Here is a 15,049-nt window from a genome sequence, read left to right on the forward strand (position 1 = left end):
GCCCCATCTTCTTGCCTATCTCCCCTGCTGCAGGCGTATCTGAGTGAAACTGGGGGTCCAATGTCCCTGTGCTGTGCACCTCCAGGCCAGCACACCAACAAGGGGCATGAGGCCCTGGGAATGAGAAGCTATCACAGACACCGGCCATGGGATTTCTGCAGGGAGAAGGGCTTCTGGGAAGACTTGTGTAACAGCAGGGTTACCATACCTACCCACTGCAGGGAGCTCTCCTAGGTCTTGTCTACATGCAAGCACCCAGTTATTGCCCACCTAAACCAAATCCAGTTAGTCTAAATTAAAGCAGAGCATCCCACTTCGCAAACATGGTTATTCCACTTTGAAGACCACTTGAGTGATAGGTGGGCACACATTGAAAACAGTGTGCCTGTGTCTGCAGGTTGTTTTGATAAATGTATTTGAAAACCCTGAACATCTTCCTGTCAGTGAAACTGCTCTCACAAGGGACTGTGATGATTCAGCTCTATTGCTTCTAATCCATTCAAAGCGGTGTGAAAAGTAATACTTAGCTCAAGTCTGATCCTGATGGACTTAATATAAATTAATATTAGTGTGAATGGAACATAAATAGAAGTGTCTTCACATACTTTGGAAGATTTAACTGAAATCACATACTGTGTTAAACCAACCTAACTTTAAAGTAAATGTGCCCTTAGGTCTAGTTACCTCATTTGTACAGCTCTGCCAGGAGAGCGTATGATTTTTTTTTCCCCTCTTTATTAAGAGGCTTATGCTGATAAAAGCTCTGAGGTAGATGCTTTAAATCAGCATAAGTACAGTTATACCGATAGAGCTTATGCCACTTCCCAGTACAGCTATATGGCAATACTCTTCTACAGGGTAGAAGCAGCCTTAATAGAGCTGCTGCGTTTGACCTCAAAAGAACAGCTGTGCAGGGAAAATGTGATAGGTGTGGAGGAAAAAGAGAACAGATTTGGGTATGAGATGAAAGCCAGGGCAAGTTAACAACAGAGGCAGTATAACCACCACCCATCACAGATGCTCCATCGTAAGTACATGAGTGCTGGGGACAAAAGCAAAGCTCCAGCTCCGCTGTGAAGTGCCGTGTGGGTGCAATCTCATTTATCAGCACGGAGGAAGGAACAGTGCCTGCACCATGAGGAAAAACGTCTCCGTCCTGCAGCTTTGCTGCTGCTCGCCCACGTGATGCACACAATCAAAACAAGCCTTGTTTGCAGCAATCATGTTTCGCCCTCCGGGGGATTTGCTTCTATCAATAGAATTGGACTGTGGGAAATTGCTTTGCCATCGTTCGATGTGCTGTACATCAGCCTGTCCAAGGGATTTTGGCCACAACAACCAGAAGGTGCTGCTGATAACTTCGGTTCGGTAAAACACCCTTCCCTTCCTTCCAGAGAGGAAAGAAATGCCATGAAGTTTTGCCAAGACTACAGATTACCTCTACCTATAGTCAAGGTCTGGAGGCCCACAAACTCCAGGTGCTGGCAGCAATGTATTTATTCACCAGCCTCCATCACGACATGGACATCAGCGGTGTGATTAAGACATGAAAAATACCAAGGCATAATTCTCCCCCAGATACCCTGACACACATGTGGAGATGTGCAACATCTCAGATCAGTATCTCTAACTTTCTGAAAGGGACCAGCCCCCTTTCTCCTCTTCACATGAAGCTTTGCAGGAACCCAAGGACCAAACGGCAAAGGTTTTGCTGCTGCCACTTTCCTTGGTCACAAACTGCAACACCTACTTCAGGAGACCCCCCATGCCAGCACACCGCTGCCCTAACAAAGCCCAACTCCAAGTGCCTGGAAACCGTAGAAGCAGAGAAGTGGAACTGAGCTTGACCACCTCCAGATACAAGGGAAATGCCACCCCTGTCTTGAGCTGCAAAAGAGGCTGCCATGGGGGTCATACTGAAAATTACATGATGTAAAACTTTAGGTGACAAATAACTTAAAAAAAAAGAAAGGAAATTAATTCCTGGAATTTCCCCAACTTGTCACTGCAAAATCGATAAACTCAGTATGTTCTTCAAGTGTTCAAATATCCTCCACCCACAGGCTATGAAAAAGCCTGCCTGTGCCTGACCACACAGCTTACCCACGTGGGGACACATGCTCCCACACTTGGGCTCCTGAACAAGGAGGTTTATGGGACTGGACAAGTGGAGCTCTAGCTTTAATTAGCTGGTATCTTATGCTTTAGCTAAGCAGCAGGTGTAAGGCTGAGCCCTGCAAAAGCAGCAGGGAATGGCAGAGCCCAATGCTGGTGACAGGATAGGCACCCCTGGGACAGGACTGCAAGGGGCATGGGACACAGGACTCCACTGCTGTCTCCCTGTTACATGGCTGATGTATGCACCACACTGGTCCCAGTCGGAGCCACAGTCCTGGGGCTGTCTGGGGAATTCATACCTCATCCAAAAGCATAACAGAGAAAACTAGCACTGCCTGGACATGTTTTCCCCCAAGTTATGAGATTAAGCCCCAACACTGGGCCAGTTCCATCACCAGGCTGCCTCCCACCCTCCTGAAGAGGATGACCCAGGGTTTCTGATTTACACCCCTGTGCCTTGCCATCGGTGGGATTTCTTCAGCATCTCCTGGGCCTGCCTGTGTGTTGTTTGCAGCATCCCAGCATGAGGCCCCCTGCTCCTGGAGAGCCTGGTCAATAAACACCAGCTTGTTGACCAGATGGAGGTGCAGCTCACAGGCATCCCCACCTCAAAGCTAATGCATGGTGAGGAAAGTTCATGTTGAAAGACACAGCGATGGCCCTTCTCCAGGATATAGGAAAGTAACAGATTGCTTTTTTTGTTGGGGGGTGGTTTTATTCCTCCATGAGAAAAAGAAGCTCGCTTGTTGAAATATGAAGTTGAAAAGGGCACCAGACTGCTTGTAATCACTCCTCCTTCAGAGACTCCTATCTACGCCACGGCACAGCAAAAGCCTTGCTCAATAAAGCATATTTTGGAAAATGTAGTGGCAACCGGCAAATAACACATGAGCACACCTCCGGTCCAGAGCTGCCGTCCTAGACAGCTAGCAGGGCGAAACTCCCTGTCCTGGCTGTAACCCACGCTGGGCAGGAAACTGTTTCACAGCCTGCTGAAAAAAGGAGACAAAAATCAAGAGACCGCTTCACAGCGTGGCCTTGGCATGTCACCAACAGCAAGAAAGGACAGAGTTGCCCACAACTAGCTTTGCACAGCCATTGAAAGCATTTCTCCCTGGGAATCCCTTTCCTTTCCACATAGCTTTCCAAGCACAGGCTTGACAAACCAGAACAGACAGCTCCAAAAATACATGTCCTCCTTTGCAGTCATGGGTCAGGGATTCAGAACAGAGCCAGGTTCATGCTCCAAGAGCAGTTGGGGAGGCAGGGCTTATTCTGGGTTTAAAAACAAAACAAAGCAAGACAAGCTCTCCACCTCCTGCCCCACCGTCACTGTTAGACACGTTTCTTTTTTTCCCTGGGCACCAGCAAGACATTCAGGAATAAAGTCTGTTTCTAACGCCCCAGCCCTTCCTTGCGGCCCTGCGGAGTGACCTGGATTGCAGCATACACACATCTCCTCAGCCTCTCTGGTCTTAAATTTTAATCCTTACTTTTTGAAAGCTTATATTATTTTATTTTCTCCTTTCATGAACATTAATCTCCTTTTACCCTGTTCAAACCCCATTTAGCTCAAACCAAGAGGATATGCTGCTGCAATTCTCTTCACCCCAAAAAAGTGTGTTGAGGGCTGGAGTCATGAAAATTGAAGATAACTGATGATGAGAAGAAATACGTATTACTTCATGCTGGACAAAGGTAGGAAAGCAAGAATTGTCTCCCTCTCTGGCCAAGTGCAGGGAGCAGCAGTCCCACCAGACAAGGAATCACTTTCTTTCAGACAAGGATCTAAGAGAAGAGGCTTAAGAACAGCACATTTATATTTGGGAAGAAGAAACTTGCCAGAAGGGCACTGTTAAAGGAAGAAGAGAGGGAAGACTGAACAGGAAAAATGGGAAGGGAAGGAAAGAAACAGAGAGTGAAGAAAGGGGAAGGAAAATACAAGACATTTGGGCCTGATCTGTTTTTTAACAAACTGTTTTATTGTCTTTCCTTTCTGGAGAGAGGTGTGGAAATGGCCTTTTTAATGAAAAAAAAAACCCAAACAAACCTGAAATCTCAGAAGTGGTAAATAGGTGCTTGACAGATATCTGTTCATTCATACATAGCCAGTGTTTTAACTCCAACCAGGAGGAGCAGCACAGTATGGCCACATCATAACTTCCCTTGGACTACAACTGCATCATGTCTTGGCATGTTATCAACAATTACAGGGGGAAAATAACATCTCCCTCTTCTCCATACCATCCCTTCAACAGCTCATTTACGCCCTCGTGGTGCGTAGGAGGGGAGCTCTTTCCCATCAGACTTGGAGGTCTCCAGAAGTGCTGACTTCAAGGGGCTGGTGGAGACCTGTCAGATCTATTGTATGTATGCAGCAATGCCTGAGGTCTTTATATAAGTGCAGTAAAGCATTACTTGGTCTCTAACTATGCCTGCACGCTGCAGGGTCTTATAGCAAAAGAGTTATTGATGGCATTTTCCCCTGTTCCCCCAGCTGGGTGCACCTGGGTCACTGAGCTTTCCCTTGAACTTCTTGAGACTCTATCAATCCCATCCAAAGCATCTGGATTAATTTCCTGATCCTGGGAATTCCGTAGTTACTTTCAATGGGGACAGTAATACCTCCTCTGACTTTATTAAAATAGGCAGCTTCCTGGCAGAGGTGGGACACTACTCTCAGGTAACACAAAAGCAACAGAGGAACCAGTTCATGAAGTATTTATTTCAATAACATAACCCCACGTTTGTGCTCAAAACTGAAAAAGTGGTTTATTTCTGTCTAGGATTTTTGCAGTGTTATCTGACTACCTCGGAAAAAGGAGTGAACACATCTCCGTGACTTCTCTGGCAGCATGGACTACCTTACACCTTAGAGGCATGGCAGCAGGAGCAAAGGGGTTAAATGTCCTATTGGTGGCAGCCACTGGCTTTTGCTCTGACTGCATGTAGAGACCCACTGCAGAGGAAAATAACACCAATATACTTACCATGAGGCCTCTGGATGTTAAGCTCTTCCCACGACTATTGCTGCAGCATGACATTCAGCTCTTTGAAAAACAAACATAAAATAAATGGTATCTTATGTGGTGCTGCAGTCCTTTCCAGGGAACAGGAATGAGGTTTGCTGGCTACCTCTACCTTTTGCAGTAAATCATCTCCAATTAAATGACAATGTCCCAGAGAGATGTAAATGTTGATATTTGACTTCCACTGTTCATTTCACCAACAGTTTTTTGGTTTTTAAAGGAAAGGATATTAAATGGGGAAATGATTGCCCTATGCTAATTCTCCAGTTAAACTCACAGGAAACTGCAAAAGATAAGGTTCCCATAGCAATCGGAATAGGTACCACGCTGCACAGATGAGGCCTGATTTTCCCCGCTTACTTTCAGTGCTGGTGGTTTATCTCCACACAGCACAGGGAAAAGCAATTACTTAGAATGAGGAACAAGGGAAAGGAGCCTGTGGCATCTCCGATTCTTTTTAACGGCCATTCTCCTACATGGGTTTGATGCGCCACTGTTGCAACACAGCTGTGCACCTCGACCATGGCAAAGCTCCTCGGGGGATTCTGTCACCAGCTTTTCCTGTGGTTTTAACTGTGAAATTCAGATAGGCCTTCAAGCAGGTTTTGGCAAGGAGTTCTGCAGCCCCAGCCTCCACAGGACAGAGCAGTCTGGCACTGCACCAAAGGCCACATCCATGTGCAATACCTCCCAGCCGTTGCCTCACATTCATGACTACCCTGGCAATGACAGACTTTTAGTTCGACAAATCTGCTTCCAATGAACTCATCTTACCTATTAATGATTGCTTTATCTTGCCGGAGCTTATGATTATTGCACCTGATTATGTCCTCCTTATCCCCTGAGCAGCCATCTGCAGCAAAGCCAAGGGAGCGCAATCCTTCTCCCACCCTCTCCCCAAAGCTACTCGGCAGCACAGAATTAGGCCTCCTTCATTAATTCCTCTACAAAATGCCCCTGTAGTGCAGTTAAATTTGTGGGCGTGCAGTCCCCAGGGTCTCATTTGTCCCTGCTGTGCTGCAGCTCGGTTTTTTTACCAGCTGCTCTGGGACTTTTCCTGCACTCCAGGAATTTTCTGAAAGCACTGTCAAGTATTCAGCTGTTTCACTCTCTGATGTGCTTTCACTGGGCTGTGTAGTTTTGACCAAGAGCAAGTCCCCTAGGTAGTTATTCCTCACCCCTTTTCCAGACTGAGACTGCCTTGAGATCCATCATCTGTAACTATGATTGCATCAAGCACCCTGTCACTTCTCTTCCCTTTCAACAACAACTGAAGCCATAACTACTAACACTGCAGCTTCCTTTTATCATTGCTTATAATATGTTCCTGGCTCCTTCTCCCTTGTATGTAGGTGACCTAGCAATGCACTTTCCTTTGTCATCGTCCAGCTTCTTATGTACTTCTGAATCAACTTATTCCCGGCACTAACACCCCATCGTTTTGTGCCTTTGCATCCCTAACTTTACTCCTGCACACCTTTTTTATCTTCTCTCTCTCACCACTGTGGTTTCCTTTCCTCCTCCCAACACGACTGCCTACTTTTTTAACTTCTCTTTCTTTGTTAACACGTTGTTTTTCTCTTCCCCACCAGTGCCAGTACTGGAGGACACTTCCAACAAAAGCGTGTTGCTCTCTCCTCATCTGCTGACAGGGAGAGTTGTTCGTTCAGTGTCAAAACAAATGCTATCCCCCGTGGGTGCAACCGGCTGGCTGGAAGGAGAGGGTGTCCCAGATGCTTCTGTCTCTGACGTGAAGGAGAGAAAAGAAACCACCTCGGGAATGAGAGAGCGAATCAGTTCAAGGTATGGAGGAGACATCCCCAGTGCCTTAGAAGTTGGTTTCTCTCTCTGTGATGCTGAGCACCTTCTGGACTGGAGGGGACCATCCCTGGCGCCTCAGTTCAGACAGCCCCGCCACATGCTTCTTTGGCTGCAGCAGGTCCTCCGCTGGGGAAATCAGCTGAGTTAAGCGCTGTGGAGAGGAAGCCTCTGTTAATTAAGCTGATAAACAAACTGACACCCAATAGTGATCCACAACCATTGCTGCGGGCAAAGGCACCTAGAGAGCTAATGCTCCCAGCTCCCTGCTCCTCTCGCTGAACAGCTGTCCAAGGGAGAGGAAGGAGAGCAGGCTTGCTTTAGCTGCCCTCAGTGACAACTATTCCACCCGCGGGCTCAAACCCCGGCTGTGAACTGACAGCACAATGTATGTGGCTCCTCACAGGTGTGTTTCTGCAAGGGAAGATGCTGGAGATTAGCCCCAGAGACCACAGCTAAAGCTCTAGAGCCCTTTTTTACCCTGTGCCAAGTTGCTGTGCTTCTCACTGACTTTGGTGGGATCTGTGGAGCCTTCCAAATGGTCTGACCATCAGCAAGTGATGGGCATGTCCTGCTATGGTCCAAAACAGGATGGCAGGTGATACCTACCTCGGTGGCATGTCACTGGTAAAGCAGTCCCTCCACAGACTGGTTCCAGACCCCAAGGCAGACACACTGCAATGGTGCAAGCAGAGACTGTGGGGCAGCCACCTGCCCTTAGCTCCCCCCGTCTTCTGCAATGCAGGGGGAGTTAACCCTTAGAAAGGGCACAGAACTTGGAGCTCTGGGCAGAAGATGCTGGTCCACAGAGAGAGCTGCTGTGAATTTCTGGTCTTTCTCATACCGTTTCCAACCCCCTTCCTGAGCGCCTCATCTCCTCCCAAAGCCAAGTAATGCATGATATCCTGCAGCCACTCACCCAGCAGCATGGGCCAGCACATCATTTCCCTGCTGAAAACTGACTTACACAGTTAGTACCTTTTTCCAGCAAAAGCTGTTCAGGCCGATGCACATTCCTCCTTTGCAGAGCGCATTGCAAGCAGAGTAGGCAATGAATTGCTGGATTAATTTCAGTGCTTCCATTCCCTGTAAAGTGTCCGCCAGAATCCCATATGTCACTCATTTACTCAAAACTATTTGCTCCATGATTTCTGAATTTGGGCCCTGCCTGCAGCTGCTCTGTGAGGAGCTCATTGCGAGTTTTCAGTCTTTGCAGCTTAAGCTGTCTTAATCAGACACATTAGGAAACAACTTTTGTGTTTCTTGGTCAGTCAAGTGTAATGAGAAATCAGTCTGTCGCAGTGGCTGATCATAATTACTAATGACAAACTTGCTTTCAGTGAATGGTTTGCCCTATTCAGTTGAAAGACTGTTCCTGGGAGCATCTGTGTCAGGAAATTAATTCATTACATTTCGGGGTGGGGGGGTGACTGGAAAAAGGGAACAGGTATATTTTGAGAAAACCTGTTTTCAAAGCAGGTGCAACTGTTCCAGAAGGTATCATGTGGTTGGCTTTGACTTTCCCCTCAATCAACCCAGGTTTAGCAGCCAATTCCTTCCTAAACCACGTCCTTCGAAGTTTCCTCGTACGAAAATAACTGAGAAGTCCCTGGAAATTACGGCTAATATCATTTAACCAGGGCAAATGGAAAAACACTCCATCTGAAACTGGCCAAATCAATTCCTCGGATGTGCTGTAAAATAAGCATTAACACTACTCACAGCAGCATTTCAGTCCAAGGGCTCAAAGCACTTTGCAACAGGTGAGAAGTATTGCTTGGGTAGCAGGGTGGACACTTGGGCAATTACTTCAGTGACAGCTCCGGGTCCTCATTTAGACATATGAAACCTCTGAGCTCTGGGGGGTCAGATGTGTCATTATTCACCCACTCAAACTCTTCAAACCAGCCATGGGAAAGGACAGATGCATTACCACTAAATGGCCCGGAGCACAGGAGAGGGCTGTAAGAGACAGGACTCAAGGTCTGAACTTGAAGCAAGCCATAACACAGCATCTTGGCACAAGATTCACCTGCCATTCCTCATACTGGGAGCTCTACAGCTGCCAGCTCCCTCCCAGCCGTGTAGTCTCTTCATGGCCACCAATGGCAACCAGGAGGCCCAAAGGCCAAAGGCTGCTAAGCAGAAACCATTTCATAGCATCATACTTCTCCACCTTCTTGCCTGAGTGGCTTATTCCACTCTCACTGTTTTGCTGAAGACTTTCAGTACCATTTCCATCTCGGCACTACACTGTATCTTGTCCTGAGCCTGAGATGGGCGTTAGCTAGCTCTGTCACAGCTCCTGTTACTCCCTATTGAGTCACATCTCCCAGCCTGCAGATAAGAGCCCCTCTGGGCATAGATTCACATTCTCTGGGGCAATGGAGCCAATTAGGACATCCTGCAAACAGCCTGTCCCTAGCTGTGTTGGCAGTATGGGGTCCTCCTTACCATCACCCCACAATGTGACTGCCAGACTACACCAGAGCCACGGGGATGCTCCCATCCCATGTTCACCTGCTCCACCCTGCAACCAGCCATAGATGAGTCTGCAACCAGTGAGGATAGGGAAGGACCAGAAGAGAAATTGTGCAGGAATTTACATGCACTGTACATCACCCGGGCATGGGTCAGGTGGGGTGTCTGGATGATGGGAAATGACACCACCTTCCTAGACACAGTTCTGTGTAGGAGGAGAATGAAAAAGTGTCTAGAGTAAAAGTGGGCAGGCTTGGGCATGGCACAGGGTAGACCTTTGCAGCTCTGTTAGCAAGTCCTGTTTAACAACCTTGGGTACTTTCTTCAGAGAAAATAACATGGTCCTGACCCAGGACTAAAAGGGAAGCAGGATCAAGGGACAAGAAGAAAAGGCAAAACAGATCATGGTTTTGCACCTGATTTGCGAGGGTGGTACCACTGAGTAACAAGAAAGCAGACAGAAGTGGTGGCCTGCCATCTTTACTTACATGACCGATGGGACCACCTGAACCATAAACCAAACCAATCAGCCTGTGACCCCTGTAGCCCACACTGAAGGAGCCCTCTGCCATCCGGTGGAGCCAGAGTTGAAGATGCTGTGCTTGGGTCTATATATTGCACTGAGCATGGTGGTGCAATGTCTCATGGAAGACTGAACATTGGATGATCACCATGGGAGCTGTTCTGAGATTCTTCAGGCCCTCCAGATTGCCAACAAGAGCGACAGGGCATTCTGGGGAAGGGCCACCCTCACCCTCCCTTGCCTTCTCAGAGGAGAAATGTGGCACATGCCTCTTCTCTGGGGCCTTTCCCATGAGCCGTCTGGCTAAAGCATCAGCAACCCTCCCACTGACCACAGTCCCAGTACCTGCTTCAGGGGTCCTTTAGTTTTCAGGAGGATGAAGATGGCGTAGAGAGGAATGCAGACCATGGAGGACAGTGCCATCAGCCAGCCGACCACGTAGCCCCAGGCCGGGTATACATAAGAATTGTTGTATTTCAAGGGTGTGTACTTGATCAGGGAAAACAGGAAGACAGCCTGAGGAGCAGAAAACAGACATAGCCAGAGCAAAGGGAGCAGCCAAGCCAGGTAGCCTAGTCACCCTGCAAGCACTGACTGGGTGGCAGTGAGTGTTCTCTCTTGCATGAACTAGCATGGACCTTGCTAGCTGCAGCATGGCAGAGCTTGGTGCATGCTGACTGCACAAGGAGTCATCTCAGATCCATGGGCAGGCTTCCCTGCAGTGTGAAGCCTTCAGACTTCTGAAGATTTCAACCTAAGCAAAGCTGGCAGCAGCTTTGAGGGTCCAGAAGCACTGAGACACCAATTCATTCATATCAAAGTCAGGAACTGTAGTTCTCACTGCAGAAGCCCTCCAGAAGTACCTTGCAGGCAGAGATTTACACCTCTTGGGGCTCTAACACCAGGGTGCTCAGATGATTTGGGCTGCTTTGAAAATTTCCCTGATTTTCAACTCCTGCTGGAGCCTGAAGACAAAGGACTAGAAACCTTTTGTAAGTTGTAGCTGTAGATTCCATCTGGGTTCCCACTGAGGTTAAAAAAAAACCCAAATCTCAGCATCAGATGCAGGAGCAAAATGTGGTTTAGAAATCACGTAAAAGTCAGTGGGGCAAGACTGGACATAAACTCAGAACAGGCAAGAACGTGCCTGACTCTGGGTGCATTTTCTTTAAACACAGTTGTCACAGAAGTTTCAGGAGATATTTAATAATGTAGAAAGCAAGTGGCTGTGGAAAGCTATTTCTGAACCACAGGAGGTCCCAGGAACACAGGCTGGAGCAGGTATTTCAGAACAGGGTAATTCTCACTGGTCTTCTTTACAAAAGTAATTTAACCAAACCTCTCCAGACTTTGAGGACACGTTTCCCTTTGCCTTCACAGTAAACAAGTAGCTTTTCAAGCCCAATTAATTTTCCAGGCAAAAGATAAAGCTTTACAAAGAGAAATAAACACCAACCTCAGCTATGGACCCTCAGCTAGGGACAAGCTTCTGGTGCTCCATAACAGCTTGAAAAACTTACAGCAGCACCTTGAAGACAAATCAGCCTTTCCTATTGAGAACCCAGGGACCCAGAATAACATGCCATGTTGTAATTGCACTTACCAAGCACATACCCGGGGTGAACACAAGCCAGCATATCTTGATCAAGGGCCACGGCCGGAAACCAATCATGTCCTCAATGTTGTCATAGAAGCGGTTGGCACCTTGCCCATCAGCCAGCACAGAGACAAAGTCAGAGGTCAGATCATTGTTGTTTCCTTCAACCAACATCAGATCCCAACTTTCTTTGTCCTCAGCGTTTACTCCTGGCAAAACCACAGCTATCTCAATAGTATAGCAGCAGGTGATGGTCCTTCCTGGCTTTGAAAACACCCATCTAAAGTTAAATACATATGGAGCCTTTTAACTTCAGCCATAACTTATCAGAAGGCTTGACATAGAAGAAATGCCTTGTCCCACAGACAGCAGCAGCTATAAGTGAGAGGATGCAGCCCATGTGCCACTAAGAGTTGGTAAGAACCAGTACAAGGCAAGGAGGAGTGCCTGGTTTATAGATAAACAAGGGAAAGCCCTTGCAGGTTGAGTGCATGCGACTGTGCGAGTCCAGAGTGCCAAAAGAAACAAAGAGAGTGGGGGGCACCAAACAAAACCATGTTTTTGTAACCAGATCAGCACACCAGGGAAGTCATGTCAACAATTGCCACTGGGCTGGGCATTTCCCCTGTCAAGAGTCTGCATTCCACAGAATATTTTGCTGTTCACATATACCTAGAAGACCTGACAATCTCTTCTGGAAACCAAACCTTCCGTCTGCAGGTGCTGCTGTCCTTTCCAATGGGAGCTGTCCTGTGGGTGCCTCATCTATTCCTTCTCCTCTCATTAGTTTCACTTACTAGATTATGTTGTTCACAGTATATGGGACCCACCTGAATCCCATAACAGAGAGTGGCATACCTCTGAAGAGCATCTAAAAGTCCTGCCACTGGCCAGACCCTAACCATTGACTCCTCTAAACCCAAAGCTCAAAGAGGGAGTATATGCAACGGTATATTGAGGAGACGACGTAATGCAGATGAACTTCAGGAGACCTTGCAGTAAGCTTTAGGATGTCTTCAAGGATCAAGCACCTAATCATGGCCAGAAAGAGGTGTAAAATGAAGAAGAATCAAAAAGTCATTGACAAGATGCCCTAACGTTATCTTCACTAGACCTAACCAGAGGTACTATATCAGACTGCCTCAGGTAAAACAGGGCAACAATACTGGACAAAAAAGAAATGAAGCTGGCCTGCCCAGAAAAAGGATTACCAGTTAACCACCTTGGGATGAAATAATACTGTGCTTAGCTGATAAAGAAGGGCTCTGCCTTTAGGGATGTTTATTCAGCTATGAACTCATGGTGATGCCACGGTTCCCACATGCAAATGTGATAAGACCTTGCTTCTTTGCGTCTTAACACCAGAAAGCTTGGCTGAGAGAAATATGTGCTTAGAGGGCTGGCCACACTTGTGGGTGTCTGGGGTTTGGTGAGTTTTATTTTGGTTTGTGTTCTTTATGTCTTAGAATTAAATTCCCATGTTTCCTTTAAATACACGAATGCTACAAAAGCACATTAAGTGTGCTTTTCTTTTTTGTAATTCTTTGCATTATTTTCTATATCCCATGACTAATGTTTGCAGGAAAGCTCTCTTAAATCCAGCTTTCTGGAGTATTTAGGATGGGGTGGGGGAAAAGGGAGCAGGCGGCCAGGTTCTTTGAACACTTCATGGTTCCCATCTTGAGTTGGCAAGTTAACAAGTAGCCTCAAGCAAAGACAGCAAAGACAACAAGCTGTGGCATATCAAGGGACACGCAGCCTTGTGTGGGAGCCCAGCCTACACCAGAGAACAGAACCCTAAAGCTTCCAAGCTGTAAATATCATGAGGCTTCAGATAGCATTTCTGAAAATATACTGGGGATGAAAAGAAGATGATATAAAAGAATTACTTTGCCAAAAAGCCAGAATCTTCCACAGGGTGAAAAAATAAGGATACATAAATGATGTGGCTAGCGGTTTAGAATATGAGCATAGCTTAATCTCTCGTACCATAGAGTGTTTCTAAGGAAAAATGCTGTGATATCAAATATATGACTGATAAATTAAGTCATAATGCAACTTTACAGAAGCCAAAATATTACTTCAAATTTGGATCTAGAGTCTAGTAGAAGAGACAGCAATTAAAGAAATACAAAGATGGCAAACAAAAAGAAGGACGTAACAGACATCCATCCTCCATCAAGAAAGCAACCCAAAATTTATGTTGTTAGTTATGGTGTGTCTCCATTTATCCTTATTCTCTCTAGTACAACTACCAATCAGGTCCTGCATTTCCATGGCTACTGTGGCAATCAGTAGGTGATGTGATGAAACGCAGTGGGGACTGACATGAATGTCCTCGGAGAGCGTATGAACAGGAGGTTTTACACGTTCTACATTTCACAGGCAGGTGGAAAAGTAATCAGGCTTTAGAAGTCATCAGCTCAATCACTCATCATTGGGTTTTGAGCAAATTAAGAGCTGGAGGATGTGTGTAGTCCCCCTCTCTTCCCAGCATATTAGAAGAATTAGATAAAGCTCCTGCAGAGAAAACCATAAAGATTTCCCCAAAGAGATTTTTGTTGAGTGAACAAAGATGTTTGCTTTTATCCCCAGTATCCTAAGACAAGGAAGAATGGCATGCAGGCACAGGGTAGTTATCCATGCATGCTGGTACCAATTCTCTTGCGCTGACCAATCCCATATGCTTTCAAAGCTGCCACATGCTTTTCTGACAACACATTTAATTTTGCTACATACATTTATGTGAATAAATTTCACACGAAATCAACTAAGATATTTGCATACAACCTTATGCCTTGTGCTTATGGAGCCCTTCTTATTTTATGTAGCTTGTAACTACTGCAAGTGGCACCCAAAATGAAAGGGACAGAGATTTTATCTTATTTTTACAATACACAGAAACAGGGAGTTTCACGGGTCTCTTAGTTGGAATCTAAGGAAATAAACCCTCCCTTTTAAATCTTTTCTCCCAAGCTGCACTGTTTTGTATTCATCTAGATCAAATTTCATCCACAGGATTTCAAGAGGTAATAACCCCCTCTCTATGCCATAGTGCTAAGCTTATGTATGCTCCCTCTCTGTCTCAAACCTGCAGCATCAACACCTGCCCCAAACCTGTGCAAAATGCCAGCAGCAGAGGCATCGTGGCACTGCAACAGTGAACCCTTTGGGTGCCAGGTATGGTCCATAAATCAGCATATATTGCCCGTAGCTGGTGAATCTCAGAGGATAAAGCACACACAGCAAGAGCAAGCCCGATGGGCAGGATCCAGGCAGGAGGAGGCTGTTGCTTTTGGCAGCCACACTGCGTGTGAGAGAAAGAAGGAGAGAAAGATTTATACCAGCACAATGTGAGCTCACCCTGGGGGCACCCACAGGTACCCACTGGCATCAGTTTGCTTTAGCTTTGTAAACAGCCCTAATGGTTTCAGCTGCTGCTCTCCTGCAGCGAGGGAGGCACTTGCTTTCTCCTGGAACAGC

General features: G+C 46.6%; 1 protein-coding gene across 4 annotated transcripts in view; it reads right to left on the minus strand.

Moving 5' to 3' along the window:
• Positions 1-2,837: 2,837 nt before the first annotated feature.
• The window catches only part of SLC6A12 (solute carrier family 6 member 12), a 41,790-nt gene continuing 29,578 nt past the window's right edge, over positions 2,838-15,049 (minus strand). For 3 of the 4 annotated variants that reach the window (XM_065682327.1, XM_065682336.1, XM_065682345.1), the window contains 3 exons: positions 11,573-11,673; positions 10,315-10,485; positions 4,080-7,119 (listed from right to left, as the gene is read on the minus strand). In XM_065682327.1, coding sequence (XP_065538399.1) covers positions 6,976-7,119; positions 10,315-10,485; positions 11,573-11,673 — 416 coding nt within the window. In that variant the 3' untranslated portion in view covers positions 4,080-6,975. Of the gene's footprint in view, positions 3,111-4,079; positions 7,120-10,314; positions 10,486-11,572; positions 11,674-15,049 lie in introns of those variants that run through there. The other variant, XR_010613372.1, reaches the window with a different exon arrangement.

The sequence above is a fragment of the Lathamus discolor genome, chromosome 1 (genome assembly GCF_037157495.1).
Source record: "Lathamus discolor isolate bLatDis1 chromosome 1, bLatDis1.hap1, whole genome shotgun sequence".
NCBI lineage: Eukaryota > Metazoa > Chordata > Aves > Psittaciformes > Psittacidae > Lathamus > Lathamus discolor.